The sequence below is a fragment of the Pelodiscus sinensis genome, chromosome 14 (assembly GCF_049634645.1).
Source record: "Pelodiscus sinensis isolate JC-2024 chromosome 14, ASM4963464v1, whole genome shotgun sequence".
In the NCBI taxonomy this organism is placed as follows: domain Eukaryota; kingdom Metazoa; phylum Chordata; order Testudines; family Trionychidae; genus Pelodiscus; species Pelodiscus sinensis.
Window position 1 is genome coordinate 5,784,698 of NC_134724.1, and position 16,042 is coordinate 5,800,739.

General features: G+C 46.9%; 1 protein-coding gene across 4 annotated transcripts in view; it reads left to right on the plus strand.

The window, feature by feature from the left end:
• IGDCC4 (immunoglobulin superfamily DCC subclass member 4) overlaps positions 1 to 16,042 on the plus strand; it is a 235,593-nt gene that overhangs the window by 117,296 nt on the left and 102,255 nt on the right. For 3 of the 4 annotated variants that reach the window (XM_075896896.1, XM_075896895.1, XM_006129178.4), the window contains exon 4: positions 3,277 to 3,410. The exons of the other annotated variant lie outside the window; for it this stretch is intronic. In XM_075896896.1, the coding sequence (XP_075753011.1) occupies positions 3,277 to 3,410 (134 nt within the window). The remainder of the gene's footprint in view (positions 1 to 3,276; positions 3,411 to 16,042) is intronic. 4 annotated transcript variants of the gene reach the window in all.

Consider the following 16,042-nt stretch of genomic DNA (forward strand, 5'->3'; position numbering starts at 1 on the left):
GTTTAGAAAAGGGAAGATTGGGGAGGGGAGACATGATAGCAGTTTTCAGGTATCTAAATAGGTGTCATGAGGAGGGAGAAAACTTGTTCATCTTGGCCTCTGAGGATAGAACAAGAAGCAATGGGCTTAAACCACAGCAAGGGAGGGCCTGCACGACTTCTCCACTCCACCATTGACTTTCCAATATGTTGTATTCCATCACTGTTTGCACCCCTTTTACATCCAGTGGGCAGCAATTACCACGGACCACTGTGTCCTAGACATTATCAAGTGCGGATACTCCATTCCCCTCATTTCTGTCCCACTAGCCTCCCACCCTTCTCGTCCCCAGTGGGTGCTTACTTCACATGGCTCCTGGAGCTAGTCGGCATGTCCCTCTTGTTCCTAGGCACAGTGCCAGCCAAGCGGCTCTGCCAATGGGTTCTCGGCCAACGGGAAATGCAGAGCCAGCACTCGGAGTGGGGGCAGTGCAGTGAGCCCCCTGAGCATAAGAACCAGAGGGACATGTTGGCCACTTCCTGGAGCTGTGCAGAGCCAGCTAGGGAGGGAGCCTGACTCTGCCGCCAATTGGACTTTTAATGGCTCACTTGGTGGTGCTGACCAGAGCTGCCAGGGAGCCTTTTTGACCTAGTGGGAGGTAGGTAAGTCTTTTATAGGCGTGGTTTTCAGTCGGGCGTGTCGGACTCTTCTGCGGGTAAATCAGCTCATCTAGCTATTTCTCTTGTTTTATAACATGCTACGTAAAAAGCACTAGTAAAGTCTGTAGAAGCTAGACTTTCATACAGACAAGGACTTGTTTATACTGCTTTATGTACTATACGCTGACATGTAAGTGCAATATTTATACTTCAATTGATGTATAATTATAGGGTAAAAATGAGAAAATCAGCAATTTTTCAGTCACATTGGGCTGTGACACTTTTTTTGTATTTTTATGTCTGATTCTGTAAGCTAGTAGTTTTTCAGCAAGATGTAACTTTGTGATACACAAGAGAAGTCAGATTCCTGAAAGGGATACAATAGTCTGGCAAAGTTAAGAACCACCGCTTTATGGTATTTTACCAAAGGGAGAAACTGAGGCACAGACAGAATAAATGACATGCCTGAGGCTAGCCAGTGAGTCAGTGGCAGAACTGGGAAGAAAACCCATAAGTTTGACTCTCAGTCCCTCTCTCTATCCGCTTACTCCCCTGTGGAATTGCTAACGCAAGTATGCTATGAGCATTACTTAGTCTGCAGTTCCCTTTCTCCTTACCCAACATTCTGTTACAAATGGCATTTGCTGACCAAAAGATCATGGCTTCCAAGGCAAATTCCTGTTTGTTTTTGGAACGGTTGTGAGGAGGTTCTTCCTTACCAATATCTAATTATTTTTACATGCGTTGGGTGCACGATCCCCTGCATTTAGCTTCCATGCAGAAAATGCAGCTTCCCGCTTGGAGACATCAGCAAATCATGTATCGAAGAATTAATTTAAAACAAGTGTTCTTGGATCCTTATCCTAGGGCAACCCCCTGAAATCCTCTTAGCGGGGGGAAGTTCTTAGAAGTTCTGGCCCCTTGTTCAAACAAAGGCAAATCTAGTGGGTTTCTGCAGCCAGGAAGGCAAATTAATGCTACCACCTGTCTGCATGTGCAGCCAAATATATTTGTTATTCATTCTTGTGTGTCCGATGGCACAGAAAATAGATTTTTCAGCTCCCGTCTCAACAGCTGGTACAACCCTGATTGCTGGGACTTCCTATTAATCAAGGCACCAAGACGTGCCAGCGGAGTAGGTAACGTTAAACTACATTGGTTGTTGGCCTCATTCGCTGCCCAGTGGACACTAAGCTGGAGTGAGCCCCTGGTGGGGAGGAAAGTTTGCCAGTAGCTGGCTCAGTGGGTTTCTAAGCAACCCCCACAGCACTGGGGGATCTGGACCTGGACAGGGAGACCTAGAGATGGAGCACGGACAGCTGAAAAGCTGGCAGGGCCAGGGGTCCTGCTACCTGGGGGAGATGCTGAATTAGTGCCCTTGGGGATGACTCTGGCACTAGGGGTCTGATCCTGCGAGATGCTGAGCTCCCTCAAATCCAGATCAATAAGATCCAAAGGGTGCTAAGTGCCTTGCAGGATTGGGCCCTGTTTGAACGTGCACAGTGCTACAGTGGAGGAGGGGTTTTCTGGGGGCTAGAATCTGCTCAGGAAATCTCCGGGATATCTCAGCAGCCATGTCTCAGTGAGGTGGGAGTGAAAAGCCCTTTGACCTCAGAGAAGAGCCTCCGCAGCAGACCGTAAGCTAAAGAATCCATTTGCAACGCATAGCTGCAGCTTCACCGAACATGCAGATTTATGAGCATTCATGCCCTTATAGGATCGCAGATGGCATTCTTCCTGCTAACCATCAACGTACTTTAGGGATGCGAAAGATTAACTAGTTAACTGGTAAGCATCACCCTTAATGGGTGAGGCTTACTGGTTCCGGTTAACTAGTGGTGGCAAGAGGGTCAGGGCCTGCCGTGGGCAGAGAGATCCCCCTGTCTGCCCCCCCTTAACTATTTAACCAGTTAACCAATTAAACGGGATTTTACATTCCTAACATACATATGCACACCCACACTCACATACACATTTATATAACACGTATACATGTGTGGGTGCATATATTTTTCAATATAGAGTGCTTTCAGCAGCCAAGATCTGTAGGCTTAGTTTTATTGCTGCATCAGAATTCACGGCTTATAACGGGTTGTACATTTTGCTTTATTTAAAGCTCTTCTATTGGGAGGTTATTGTCACCCACTCTTCTCTGCCAGGACTTGGGTGCTGTGCACATCATACTTTCCCAAGTACAGTAGACCTCCGATAATCCGGAACCTTTGGGACCTAGGTGGTGCCGGATTATCGGATATGCTGGACTATCAGGAGGTACTATAAGCTGGTTATATATATACTGTATACATTATACTGTATATAAAGTGTTCATAACCCTTTTTATTGTACATACTGTATACAGTATACTGTGATGTTTTAGGTTTTTTAACCCTTTTTTACCCTTTTCGCTCGGTTCAGCTGCTGCCACTGTTGCCTTGTGACTTGATTTTTGCCGAAACTCACTCACTAGGCTCTTGCCATTTTGATGCCAGACTATCAGGAGTGCTGTACAATTGGATGCCAGACTATTGGAGTTTTACTGTATAAGGAAAGGATAAAAGTAGCTGCAATCCAGCAGCGAGGGTATGAATTGTCTTAGCTGTGAAAAGCACATCTCATGCTCTTTATTTTACTTATTCAGGTTTATAACTCTCCCCAATGGTGTCCTCCAAATTGTAGATGTGCGGGAAAGCGACGCCGGGGCCTACCACTGTGTAGCCACCAATGCAGCACGAAAACGCTACAGTAACGACGCTATTCTTAGCGTCCTAAGAGGTAAGACACACAAGGGCATTTTGTGTGGCTGTGTACATCTGAGCTGGGGATTCTGCTCTCTAACGAAGGAAGAGCTTCCAGGAAATGCTGATGATGGTGTGTGGGTGTGACTATGGTTGTGGGATAGCTGGGCTGTTTCTAGGGGTGCTGTTAAATGACTCCCTTTATAAAAAAGGAGTATCCTTGCATCTGTTACTTAAAGTGCTGAACAGACTTGCACAGCTTATTCACGCATTGTACTCGGTGTGCAAAGATGAGGTGTTTTTGCCCAAGAAGTTACCAACACGACTGGGATAAAATGGTGTCCCTGGCCTCTGTTTGTCAGAGGCTGGAGAGGGATGGCACGAGACAAATCGCTTGATCATTGTCGTTGGTCCACCCTCTCTGGGGCACCTGGAGCTGGCCACCGTCAGCAGACAGGCTACAGGACTAGATGGACCTTTGGTCTGACCCAGTACGGCCGTTCTTATGTTCTCATGTTTGCTGTACTTGGTTCTAGCGCCCTAAAGCCCATGGAGTTGACCAGTGTAGATTCTCTGTGTGTCCACAGTGCATTGAGCTGTGGATGGTTCCATGCTGCGGTGTGGATATCTGGCGTGGATGCATCCTTAATCCGGGATTTTCAAAGGTGTCTCACCCTGGCTCCTTTGACTGTCCCAGCCTGAGTCCCTGTGCACCCTCTCTTATTGGGGTTGTGGCTGCTTCATGCAGGAGTCATCTGTGCGTGCGGCTGAACGGGGGGCTGCACAGGGTTCGCTGTACAGCCAGGAAATGGGTGCAAACCCATTCTGGGGTCATCTGTCCTGGAGGTAAGGGTGAAAGGATCCAGATAAGTCACACCCTGTTCGTCCTGTGACCGCCAATGGCTCTGTCAGAACCCGGCCTTTCTCCCAGGCCTGCAGGGTGACCTCTAGTCCAGTGTTTTGTAGCCATGTCAGCTGGAAGGTTCCCATTCCTGTTTGGTGCATGTTTCCTGACTCTAGCGGGGAGGGAGCCTCTCTCGGAACTGAAAGGGGGAGGAGATCAGGGGTGCACAACCTCTTCTGTGTAATAGTGTCTGCCGGGCTGATTTCTCTCTTTTGTGTGCCATTCCCGTGATTGCTTCTTACCCCCTTACTAGGGATTTAACCTGTTCCTTCGGACCCGGGGAGAGAGGTAGGGTCACAGAGATCCCCTTGGGACTGTCACCTGAGGGGCTGATCACACCACTGAACCCACCTCCCTGCCCTATAGCTCTGGGAGGGTTCAGTTACAGGGACTTTATAGCACCCAGGTGCACCACCCCAATGGGACCAAAACCCCAGATACATCCGCCTCATTCTATATAAAGGTTCTGCATAGAGAAAGCTCATAAAGTTCGCTTCCTTTATCAATGAGAGATATGTACAGCTCTTGTCCCCCACCTCTCCCTCGTTACAGTTATTTACACTGGGTTTGTTAATAAACAAAAGTGATTTTATTAAGTATAGAAAGTAGGGTTTAAGTCATTGTAAGTGAAAACAGAGCAAAGTAAGTTACTAAGTTAAAATAAAATATGCCAGCTAAGCCTAATACAATAAGAGAAATTGTTACAAATCATCATTTCTCACCCTAGTTCTTATTTCAGGTGAAGTTCTTCTCAGGCCGGAGCTGATATTTTTTCTGACCTGAGTCTAGTTGTGTCTCCCTCTCTTGTCAGAATTCTTTTGTTCCCAGATCTTTTCATGTGTCCTCTTGTGGTGGGGAGCAGTCTGTAAAGCCAACTGAAGACAATCACTGTTTGGTTCCCATTCCTTTAAATAGAATTTCCCCTTTCTCCCTCCCCCGGAAAAAATACAAAATTCAAAATGGATTCCAACCCCAGGTTGCATGATTACATGTCTTTGTAGGATCAAGCATAGTTTAGGCGTTCAGGAAAAAGCAAAAACAAAAGGAAAAACTATGTAGCACTTTGAAGACTAACAATATGGTTTAATAGGTGATGAGCTTTCATGGGTCAGACCCAGGTCCTCAGATCTGGGCCATGAAAGCTCATCACCTATTAAACCATCTTGTTAGTCTTTAAAGTGCTACATAGTTTTTCCTTTTGTTTTAGAGAGATCAGACTAACAGGGCTACTTCTCTATTACTATTCAGCAGGAAAAAGCAAGACTATTTACAGATCATTGTCTTGAGCACCAGGCTAATGAAGTCCTTAAGTACCACTAATGGCTCTCACTAGAAGACCTAGATTAATAAACAGGTTTACGCTTCACATTTATAACTTCACATACAAGAAAGATGCATGCGCACAAATAGAATATACACATTCAAGGAATTACAAGCTTTTGAATGATAGGTCACATGCCCCGATTTGCATAAACCATATTTGAGTTATGCATATTCATACTCAAACCCACATTTCCATAAAAATATGGGGGCATGGCACCACACCCAGATCCCTTGGTCTCTCTCATAATTCAGGCCTTCATAAGCCATTGCCATTGTGATATCTGAGAACTGTATGTGTAATGTCCTGCCATCCCTGGCCAATGTATAATTCATTTTGGTGGTAGGTGAAAGCCAGTTTTCTTCCTCTGACCAGACGTGGTCAGGCAGGCTGTCATGGGCAGGGGTTCAAAAATCATGTGAGATGATGATTTTAAAAAACTCTTGCTTAATCACCCTGTTTAGAAAATGGAATTGAGTTGTCTGGGAAAATATCAGGCTTGTTTGTCTTTTGAAAGTTTGGTTTCTGTGTTCCATTTCTGTTTCTCCCCTGGGTGTTTTTCTTGGTGGGAAGGAATTGCAGAAGACTGTTTTAATTGGAGACCTCTTGAGCCAGAAGAGTCTTGGGAGCTACAGCATGGATATTTCCCTCCTTACCAAAATCTAGCAACATACAGAGCTTTCCATGGTGGATTCAACTTTAATCAAAGCCCATCTGATGATCCCATTTTCAGGCATTGTGTATTAAGGAGATTTGGATGTATGCATTCCTTCTGACCCCTCCTAAAAAGGAGATAACTCCTTCCTCAGGAATTCAGTTGTAATAACTATAGGTCCCTGGAATTCAGCCTAGATGACTTCAGCTCAGGAATAGACAGCAGATGAGCCTTTTAAAGGCCATGGTCTAGTTCTCATGCAAAGTGCAATAGGCATGAGCTACAAGAATGTTGCATTGGTGCTTTCGGGTTTGGTCCATCACTAGATAGGCAACAAGAGGCTAGAAATAGAGAAAATTGCACCAGATGTTAATTCGGTCTAAGCAGGACGTTTTCCAAAACCCCGTTTGCTCTTTGGGATGTCCCTTGCAGGGGAAGGAGGGTAAATGTGACACTCGAAGGCTTTTAAAGACTTTGGCCTTCTCCATACTCAGATGCTGCTGTTGGGCACGGCACAGAACAGATCACGTCCTTTCCCAGAAGCCTTCCTTGTGTTTTCAAAAGCGGCCCCATGTCTTCCACTCATCATCAAGTTTACAGATGGAGCAGCCTTAGAATCTGTCCAAGGCTCCTCTGGTCGGCTGACGCTGCCTACGGCTTTGCCAAGGAGACCCCAAACTGCAGAGCAGGGGTTGTCCCCAGAGACCCCACAACGCTCTCTACACCATGTGATGGTTGGGCTCTGAAGGGCGGCACCGGCTGGGCCCAGGCAGTAGTCTTGCTGTACGAGGGAGCCTCTCCATTGGCCTCAGAGCAGTGACCCCTGCTGACACAAGGGGTGATATCATCCCAGTGGCCTGCAGGAGGTACAGCAGGAGGTTACTGCTCTGTGAGCTTTGGGTGAGAGGATCTCTGGATGGCTGGATGCAGGGGGCCAGTTACGGGGCTGGTTAGAGTGGGACTTCATACCCTACATTAAAGTACCGGATCTCTGCTTTGGCCCATGCCTCTTGTTCAGAAAAGTTGAGAGGAGGATAGGACCAGAGGTCAGTGTCAGAGCCAGGATTAGACGCCCAGGCTCCTGACTTCCAGTTCCACAGCCTGTTCACGAGACCTTGCTTCCCCCTGAGTGTTATCCCCATTGGAGAGTCTGAGGCACAGAATGGTTAGAGTGGCGGCTCAAGGATCAGCCGAAGAGCCAGGTACGCTGGATGTGCCGTCCATAGGGCAAAACTCCCGTGCAAGCTCCAAGATCCTCCCCGGTCCTTTTTGTAGAAGCATCTTGCTTGTTCCTCGGCTGCTCGTGCGTTTTCATAGAGATGTCTTTGCCGTTCATCCGTCAGCAGAGAGTGTAATTAACTGCGGAGTCCAAGAACATACCTTTGATCAATGAACTGAGTTACAGAGGTAATCTGTGTTCAGTCTACAGAGAATTCTCGAGGAGTCTTATACTCTATCTAATTACCAAATCCCGTGCGTTCCTAATGAAACACAGGGTGCCGGGAACTCTTGTATCAGGTGCTTCAGCATCCCATAGACCCTCCCCACTTTGGCCTGATGTGTTATTGATAAGTCCTATCGATCAAGCCACACTTTAGATAACCTCTCCCCAGCACCATTCGTTGAGATTTCTGCGTAATTATAGCTTGGAACTTGAAGGCGTTTACTCTGCTTTTTCCAAATTGAAAGCAATCAAAGAGGTTAAAAAGGGATCATTCCTTCTGCCACGCAAGCGAGTCTGAGCAGGTTTCTGGTTTGGTTTTTCTCCTCCCTCACTCCATTTCTGAAGCGTTAAGCTGCCCGGTGATTAGACAAAGGAATACTCTGGCTTGACATTTTCACTGGATTTAGCAAATAGTGATGAAAATCATGTCTCTGGTAAATCTCTGGAGATTTTTATAATTGGGAAAAGGATATGCGAGTCGGGTGGAAGGCAGCAGAGCCCTCTGTGGGTGACTCACCTTTTGTTGATCGTTTTTTCAAGGGATTTCCAGAAGGTGTATGTTATTTTTGGCACCTTTATAATCCCAGCAGGTGGCTTATTCACTCCCTCGCAATCTGGTTTTCATCTGTAAATGGTAGAGGATGCAAACAGGTAATTAAAAAACCCCTTTGGTTTAGAATAAAAAAGCAAACAAAGAAAGAAAGCTGTTGGGTGTGGATAAAAGATGCCTAATTGAAATCGTGAAGACCAGCCTTTGTGGGCATCTGTGGTCTTGATTTGCCTTGATCCTGTCTGTTCTCAGCCTGTGGACACAACAGTCCACTCCCCAGAGAGGTGCAATAGTTTGGTCTAATTCTGGTTGTGGAGCAGAGTGTGTGGGGCAGTAGCTCGTGGCTCGCGATATGCAGGAGGTCAGAGTAGATGGTTGTGGTCTATTCTGGCCTTAAACACCATGACAAGCTCCTCCGTTCATCCACCCAATGGTGGGCAGCAGCAGCTAACCATCCCATCACTCCCTTACGGTGTGTAATGAAGAATTGACTTGGGAGCAGCGAGTCCAGCCTCTAATCTGGCCTGGGTCTCCACTAGCTGCTTCTAAAGACACTAGTTGTGTGGATGGTGATTTGTGACCTGACAATGGGACCGACTGTGGTGGAAACATGGCCGCCAACGGAGGTGGGGAAGGGAGCAATTGCCCTGGGGCCCAGTGATTTAAAAGGGCCCAGGGCTCCTGCCCGCTACCACTGTTACCATGGTAGCAGCAGCATCCGGAACTTCGGCTCCATGTAGCATGGTCCAGGGAGGGCTGGGTGGGAGAGGCTAGTCCCAGCCCCGCCTCTTCCACCTGAAGCCCCACCCCTTCCAGGGGACCTGGAACCAAGCCCCACCCCTACTTGCCCAGAGCCTGGCGAAGTCTGTCATCAGTCCTGAGTAGAAATGTTGCCACAGCCACTACATTGCAAGCCACCAACCTTCTGAATGCAGGCCCGGGAATCTCGCTTGTGGCCACCAGTCACTTCCAAATGGAGCTGGATTTGAATGAGCAGCTGCTCCCTCTTAGTGAAGGAAAGGCTCTGTTCCCCTCAGCCAGCCATCCTCTGGCTCTGGCCAGTCTTCCTGTTTTTCCGATCCAGATACTGTCCCTGGGATAGTGTTACATTTTCCTTGTTAGGTAAATGTCTTTGCTCGGCTGAGAGGGGGATTCTCTTCGCACTGTTCTGCATCCAGATTTTCTGCATGAGCTAACAAACCAAGCAGATGTCATTTCCCTCCACTGAAGGCCTGGCGACCCTGGGAAAGCCCCGCTGTCTCTCTGCGACTGGATGTGTGCTGGGATCAGATGAACAGCGGGATAGACAGCATCTGTGGCAGGCAGCGCTGTGTGTGCTGCAGATGTTTGGGTTGCACAGCCGTCACGGCGTAAATTTCCAGACATTCCTTGGGGAGCCGCAGTTTAAGCAGGAATGAGGATACCAGGAGGTAGGGCAGGATCCAGGCATGCAGCCCTGAAACAGAGCTGTGTCCTGCTGCTGCGGAAATAGAAACAGAAGAATACGTTAGATTTACCTCTTCTCTCTGTCGCTCGCCAGCACGCTTGGCTCCGTGGCCTGAGTGCAACACACACCTGCCGACTGTGTCCCCGACGCCTTCATCTGCACAGATGGGAAACAGGCTCCCGATCCCCACTTTTGTTTTTGCCAAAAATGGCATTGGGAACTGGCCATGGAACGCTTTGCTCTGCCCTGTGTAAGTTCCCCCTTCTTCAGCTTCCTACAGGGGAGCGCTATAGGGTTGCCTTTTGGTATCTGTTTTCGCCCTTTGGCAGGGCACAAAGATTTGCTCCAAAGTCATCACGTGAGGGGTGTGTTGTAAGAACTTCAGAACATCCATGTTGGGTCAGACCAAAGGTCCACCCAACCCAGTATGCTGTCTTCTGACAGCGGCCAGTGCTGGGTGCCCCAGAGGGAATGAACAGAACAGGGAATCATCAAGTGATCTATTCCCTGTCACCCACGCTCAGCTTCTGGAAACATGGGAATCCATCCCGCCTTCCCACGATAGAGCTCTGAGGTGCTCTGGTTAGAGGAGGAGGGCTCTGTTGGCTTACCTCATAACCAAATTGAGCAGAATGACCGATAGAAGAAGAGGAGGTGAAGCTTAGCAGGGCATGCTAACCAAGGCCACACCTCCACCTACGGCAGGATCAACACTCTGGCCATCAATCTTCTAGGGTTTGATTTAGCAGGCCTAGTAAAGACCTGCTGAATTGAATGGTGAGGCGCCCAATTGCTGCCGGTACTCCTTGCGAGGGAAGTTGATGAGAGCGTTTCTCCCATCAACCTCCTGCTGTAGAGACTGCACCAACCTCGGCTTAAGGAGTTTACTAAGGCCAGGAAGGTCGACTTAAGTTACACAGCTCAGCTTACCTTAAGCTGAGCTTGGGGGTGGCCCCACAGCGGGAGGTTTGCTCCCATCAGCTTCCCTGACTCCTTGTGACTGCGAGGAGTACAGGTACCGGCCAGAGCTGCCCCCGGCATTCAATTTATGGGTCTATACTAGATCCGCAAAATTGAACACCTGAACGTTGAAGACGTGTCCCAAGATCTACTAAGATAACCACACTGGGCAGGGTGTGGAGCTGTGATGATGATGTGGCATTATGGTCTAATAGGGTATGTTTACACTAGCCACCCGAGTTCGAACTTGCAAATGAAGCCTAGGATTAAAATATCCCGGGCTTTATTTGCATGTTCCCAGGTGCCGCCATTTTTAAATGCCCCGTAGTTCGGACTCCGTGCCCGCGGCTACACGCGGCACGGTCTAGGTCATCTCCCCTGGCTGGCCACGCTGTCCCCTCCCCCTCTCCCCCCATCTCCTCGGGCCAGCTGCGCTGCCCCCAACTCCCCACCTGCCAGCCCCGCCTCCAGCCCCCCCTCCCATCTCCTCAGGCCAGCCACGCTGCTCCCGAATCCCTCCCTATCTCCCTGGGCCAGCCGCACTGCCCCCTGCCCGCCAGCCTCTGCCCCTCCATCTCCCTGGGCCAGCCACGCTGCCCCTGACCCCTCCCCATGTCCCTGAACCAGCTGTGCTGCCCCCGCTCTCCCCTCCCGGCCAGCCCCGCCCCCCTTCTGCCTGGTTCCTCCCCCCCCCCCATCAAGTGAGTCCAGTATTTTTTCTAAACCTACCTGGTAACCCTAATACCAGGGCGGGGTACAGCTTGTTTTCAAGTACTTTGTCCAGCTGACATTTCAGATGTCGCAAGCACTGGAGTTTCCACCTCTGCCCTTGAAAGGCTGTTCCTCAGTTGTCCATCTTTCTTGATATCCATTTCAAATTCCCCTTTCCTTAAATTCATGCTGTTCTTTCTAGTTACACATTGTCCAGCCACCCTAAGAAATCCCTCTCTCAATTTGTGGATGTTTTTGTTGCTGTGGCTTCAGAAGAGCTTGACTTAGGGAAAGTTCGAGATAAAAGCAATTTCACTTTTGAATTGAGTTTGGACTGGGCTGGGAAAAGTGAAAGAAAAGCGATCCATTTGGAGTATTCTGGCCTCTCTCCATTTCTCATCCCTTTGGAGGGCAGCATTTATTTCTAGTTATGGTCGTAGTCAGCTTCAGGATAGTCTACCGGATAGAGCACAAGTCTGGGCATCAGGAAACCTGGGTCCTTGTTCCAGTTCTGCCAGTGACTCCATGCCACATTGGCAGAGTTGCTTGCCATTCCTGTGTGTCAAATTCTGCCTCAGTAAAATGAAGCCAATGATACTTATCCAGCTTATAAAAGTACCTTGAGGTTGACAATAGAAAGTGATAGATAAATATGAAGGATTTCAACTATTACAATATTTGGAATTTGAATGATAAGGCTGTGGCGCTACCTGTGTGAATTTCTGAGGCACACTGCCAAATGGCAAATTTGTGTGATTGCCGTTATTTGTAAGCTCAACCATTTAATGTTGCATGGTTTCTCATGGGCCATTTGCATGTGCGGTTTCCTGATAGGTGCGCATAACATCAGACATTTGGTGCAGGAATTTGTTTGAATGCCCATCCCCTTGGTTTTTGTATGTAGCCTTCAAATAAAGCCAACTTGAGAAGACTGGGGAAGGAACAATGGTTTTCCTTCTTATAGCTACAATCATAGAATCACAGAATACTAGAACTAGAAGGGACCTTGAAAGGTCATCAAGTCCAGTCCCCTGCCCTCACCGCAGGACCAAGCACCATTTCATCCATCCCTGATACATGTCTGTCTAACCTGCTCTTAAATATCTCCAGTGATGGAGATTCCACCACCTCTCTAGGCAATTTATTCCAGTGTTTCACCACCCCAACAGTTAGGAGGTTTTTCCTCATGTCCAACCTAAACCTCCCTTGCTGCAATTTAAGCCCATTGCTTCTTGTCCTATCCTCAGAGGCCAAGGAGAACAATTTTTCTCCCTCCTTGTAACACCCTGTTAGGTACTTGAAAGTTGCTATCATGTCCCGTCTCAGTCTTCTCTTTTCTAAACTAAACAAGCCCAGTTCTTTCAGTCTTCCCTCATAGCTCATGTTTTCTAGACCTTTAGTGATTTTTGTTGCTCTTCTCCGGACCTTCTCCAATTTCGCCACATCTTTTCCTGACATGTGGTGCCCAGAACTAGATCCCTTTCTGCAGTACTCCTTCCTAGACAGTCACTTCCCATTCTGTATGTATTCCAGTATCAGGTGGGTTGGCTTTTAAAGGTTATGGCTGCTCACATCGACGTGTCTTCCAAAAGCAGACACAGGAATGGATGGACAATTCTCTGGGATGGACTGAGAGAGGGTGATCCTTGTGTCTGGACTGAGCCTGCTTCTGTGAAGGCTTTCTGCAGACAAGCATATTCCCGGTGGTCTGGGATGTAATACGCTGTTCTTAGAGATGATGCTGGGAGATTGCCCTCGGCAGAACATTTACATCGACAGTTCTAACAGCTTGCTGCGTCAACGTCCCATGAAATGTGTTTTCAGTCAAATATTTGTGTGAAATACAATAATTGGGGCAGAGCTGAAGGTCGGCGGTGACACTTTTTGCTGTGAGAGTGAGGCTGTGGAATCAAACACAGTGGGTTAGGGCTGTGATGTCTTAAGGTGATCTTGCCTCTTTTAGTTCTTGTGGCTTCAGCTACGTTTAGATTAGTGAAATCTCTGCCTAGTGGGTAAAAATACATCCCCATCCGGTTTCTGATTTACTGTGGCCGTTTGTGTTGCTGTAGTGCCTAGCACCCTCATCCTTCTCAGGGCATTGATGGATTCTAGAGAGAGCCTCGTGCAGCCTTCTTTTGCAGGAACGCTCCGAATGGGAGGCTGGGCCTTTGGAGATGAGGAGGCCAGAGGAGTATGGAAAGCCTCGTGGAGAAGAACGTGGCATTTGCTTGCCTTGAACGTGCAACCACTCTGTGGAGTCTTTCCAATGGCACTGGGAAAGGATTCCCATGTTAACAGGCTGCAGGACAATGAGTTTTCCTCATCTGAACAAGACCTGCAGGGTTTTCTTGTTTATATCTGAGAGAAACAGCTGGCAGCTTTGGTTCTCTGTGCCAATCGTATCCCCCCGGGCTCGCTCAGAGCTGCTGTTGTAAAGGACATGCTCCCGCCTTGTTTTATGAAACATGGAAATGTTGCCATACCCATCTTTCACGTGATTGGTGGTTTTCATGCTGAGCAATTCTGCTGTCCTTGACACTGTAGGTCAAAATGTGTTTTCATTTACACTGGTGTAAATCCAGATCGACCCTATTGTTTTTAAACAGAGCTCCTTAAAGTAATGGAGTTATTCCTGTTTTTACACTAGTGTTAAATAAAGGAAAGCAGAATCTGGCCTGTTTGGGATCGTTTTGACCTACCATTATATATGCATCGACTTCTGATGTGGAAGGAGACAACTGTGCTTTCATTCTGAGGTTTTAATTTTAAAATCCATTTAAAGTTGCTTCTGCAAAAAGAGGTTCGGGTCCAATCATCCCTGCATTTATTGTAACTTATTTTGTAAGTGACACGACCTGTTCCTTTCTCAGTGCATTTTCCCAGTGAGGCTGATAACCCTCTTCTCTAGTGTTGTGATCTCTCAATTTTTTCCATTTCCTTTTTACTTGCTATTAAATAACGTATTGTAACCCATTTGAAAATAGTGAAAGCTCAGCGTTGGGCAGACTCAGTTTACACGAGGTCAGGTTTCTCAGGGGGCTACTATTTGAAGTTGTTTGCATAAGGAACCTGTTGGGTCATTAAACATGCTCCTAATTTTTTTTCCCTCTGGCAGGAAGTGGTAAGTGATTCTGTGACTCTAAAATACAGAGAGGGTGTGGGATGAAATGCAGACGTGTTCTTTTAAGGCCAGAAGAAACCATTAGATCAGTGTTTCTGAACTAGTGGTACAAGTACCCTTAGGGGTACTCGAGAGACGTCTGGGAGGTATGTCAACACAACTGAAATTTGGAGAAAACTGAATTTTTGTTTTAAGTTTTACAGCGTTTTATTATTTTTGTACTTTTTTGTACACCCAAAAATTTCATCGCCCACCCGGCTACAAGTAAGTTGTTTAAACAAATGTGTTGCAATGGTAGAACGTTTTTGTGTGTGTCTGAAAACTGTAGGTGTTGGGGGTACTTAGATTTTTTTTTGAAAAAGGGGTACTTTATAAAAAAAAAGGTTGAGAAGCACTGCATTAGATCATGTAGTCTGAGCGCCTGTGTAACACAGAGGGTTAAATTTCATGCACATCCCTCTGTAGTGAACCCAGTAATTTGTATTTGATTAAAACATATCAGCTCTTCTCAAATGGACATGAAATGGTATTTCACACTAGGTATTTTACAGATTATCAAAAACTATGATGAAGATTAATATTTTATTACTGATAGAGCTGGGGGGGAGGGGGGGGGAAGAGTCAGGATTTGTGCCCTGTAACTCTGTCTTGCCGAGCCCCGCTCTTCAGCCTGTTTCAGCACAGGGACAGGGCCACAACCCCAAAGCTTCAGACACACACACGCTATAAGCAGCACAGTGTAAGACCTTTCCCAGTACTCAGGTACACAGCCCCTCTGAAAGCTGTACCCTAGATAAATCTGTCTTATGCTGTAGAGAGATCTCTACAGTATAAGCTCATGAAATGTACCCTCTTTCTCCATGAAAAGAGATAAATGCACAATTCTTTGCCCCCCAGTAACAATTATTTACATTGTGTTCATTAATAAACAAAGTGATTTCATTAAATATAAAAAGATTAGAAAGTGGTCCTAAGAGGTAGCAGACAGAATAAAGTAAGTAACTGAGCAAAATATAACAGAACACACAAGCTAAGCTTAATACACTAAAGTAGCTAGTGACATGGAATATCTCACCCTAAAAGTTGTTCTAATAATACTCACAGACTAGACATCCTTCCAGCCTGGACCCAGCTTCTTCCTCCCGTTCAGTCTGAGTTATTTCCAGCAGTCATCTTGGGCAGGATACCCAGGAAGATCTGGCAACCTGCATTACCTCACTCTCTACCCTTAAATAGATTTAGCAAAAGGTGGGAATCCTTTGCGTTCATTCTAAACTTTCCCTCAGCTCATGTGGAAAAATTCAGCATCCAAAGTGGATCCCAGCATCAGATAACATGGCCACAGGTCTTGGCATGTATTGACAAATCATTATCCTGAGTACCGGGCCATTAAGTTCCTTGAGTATTACTAATGGCCATCACTTAGTATGATTACATTATTAACGCAGGTTTATCTACATTATATTTTAGAGAATTTGTGCATCTGTCTGTGTGTCTGTCCATTTGTCCAAAAACTCCTTCTAAATGGTAAGAGCCAGGATCACCAAATTTGGTAT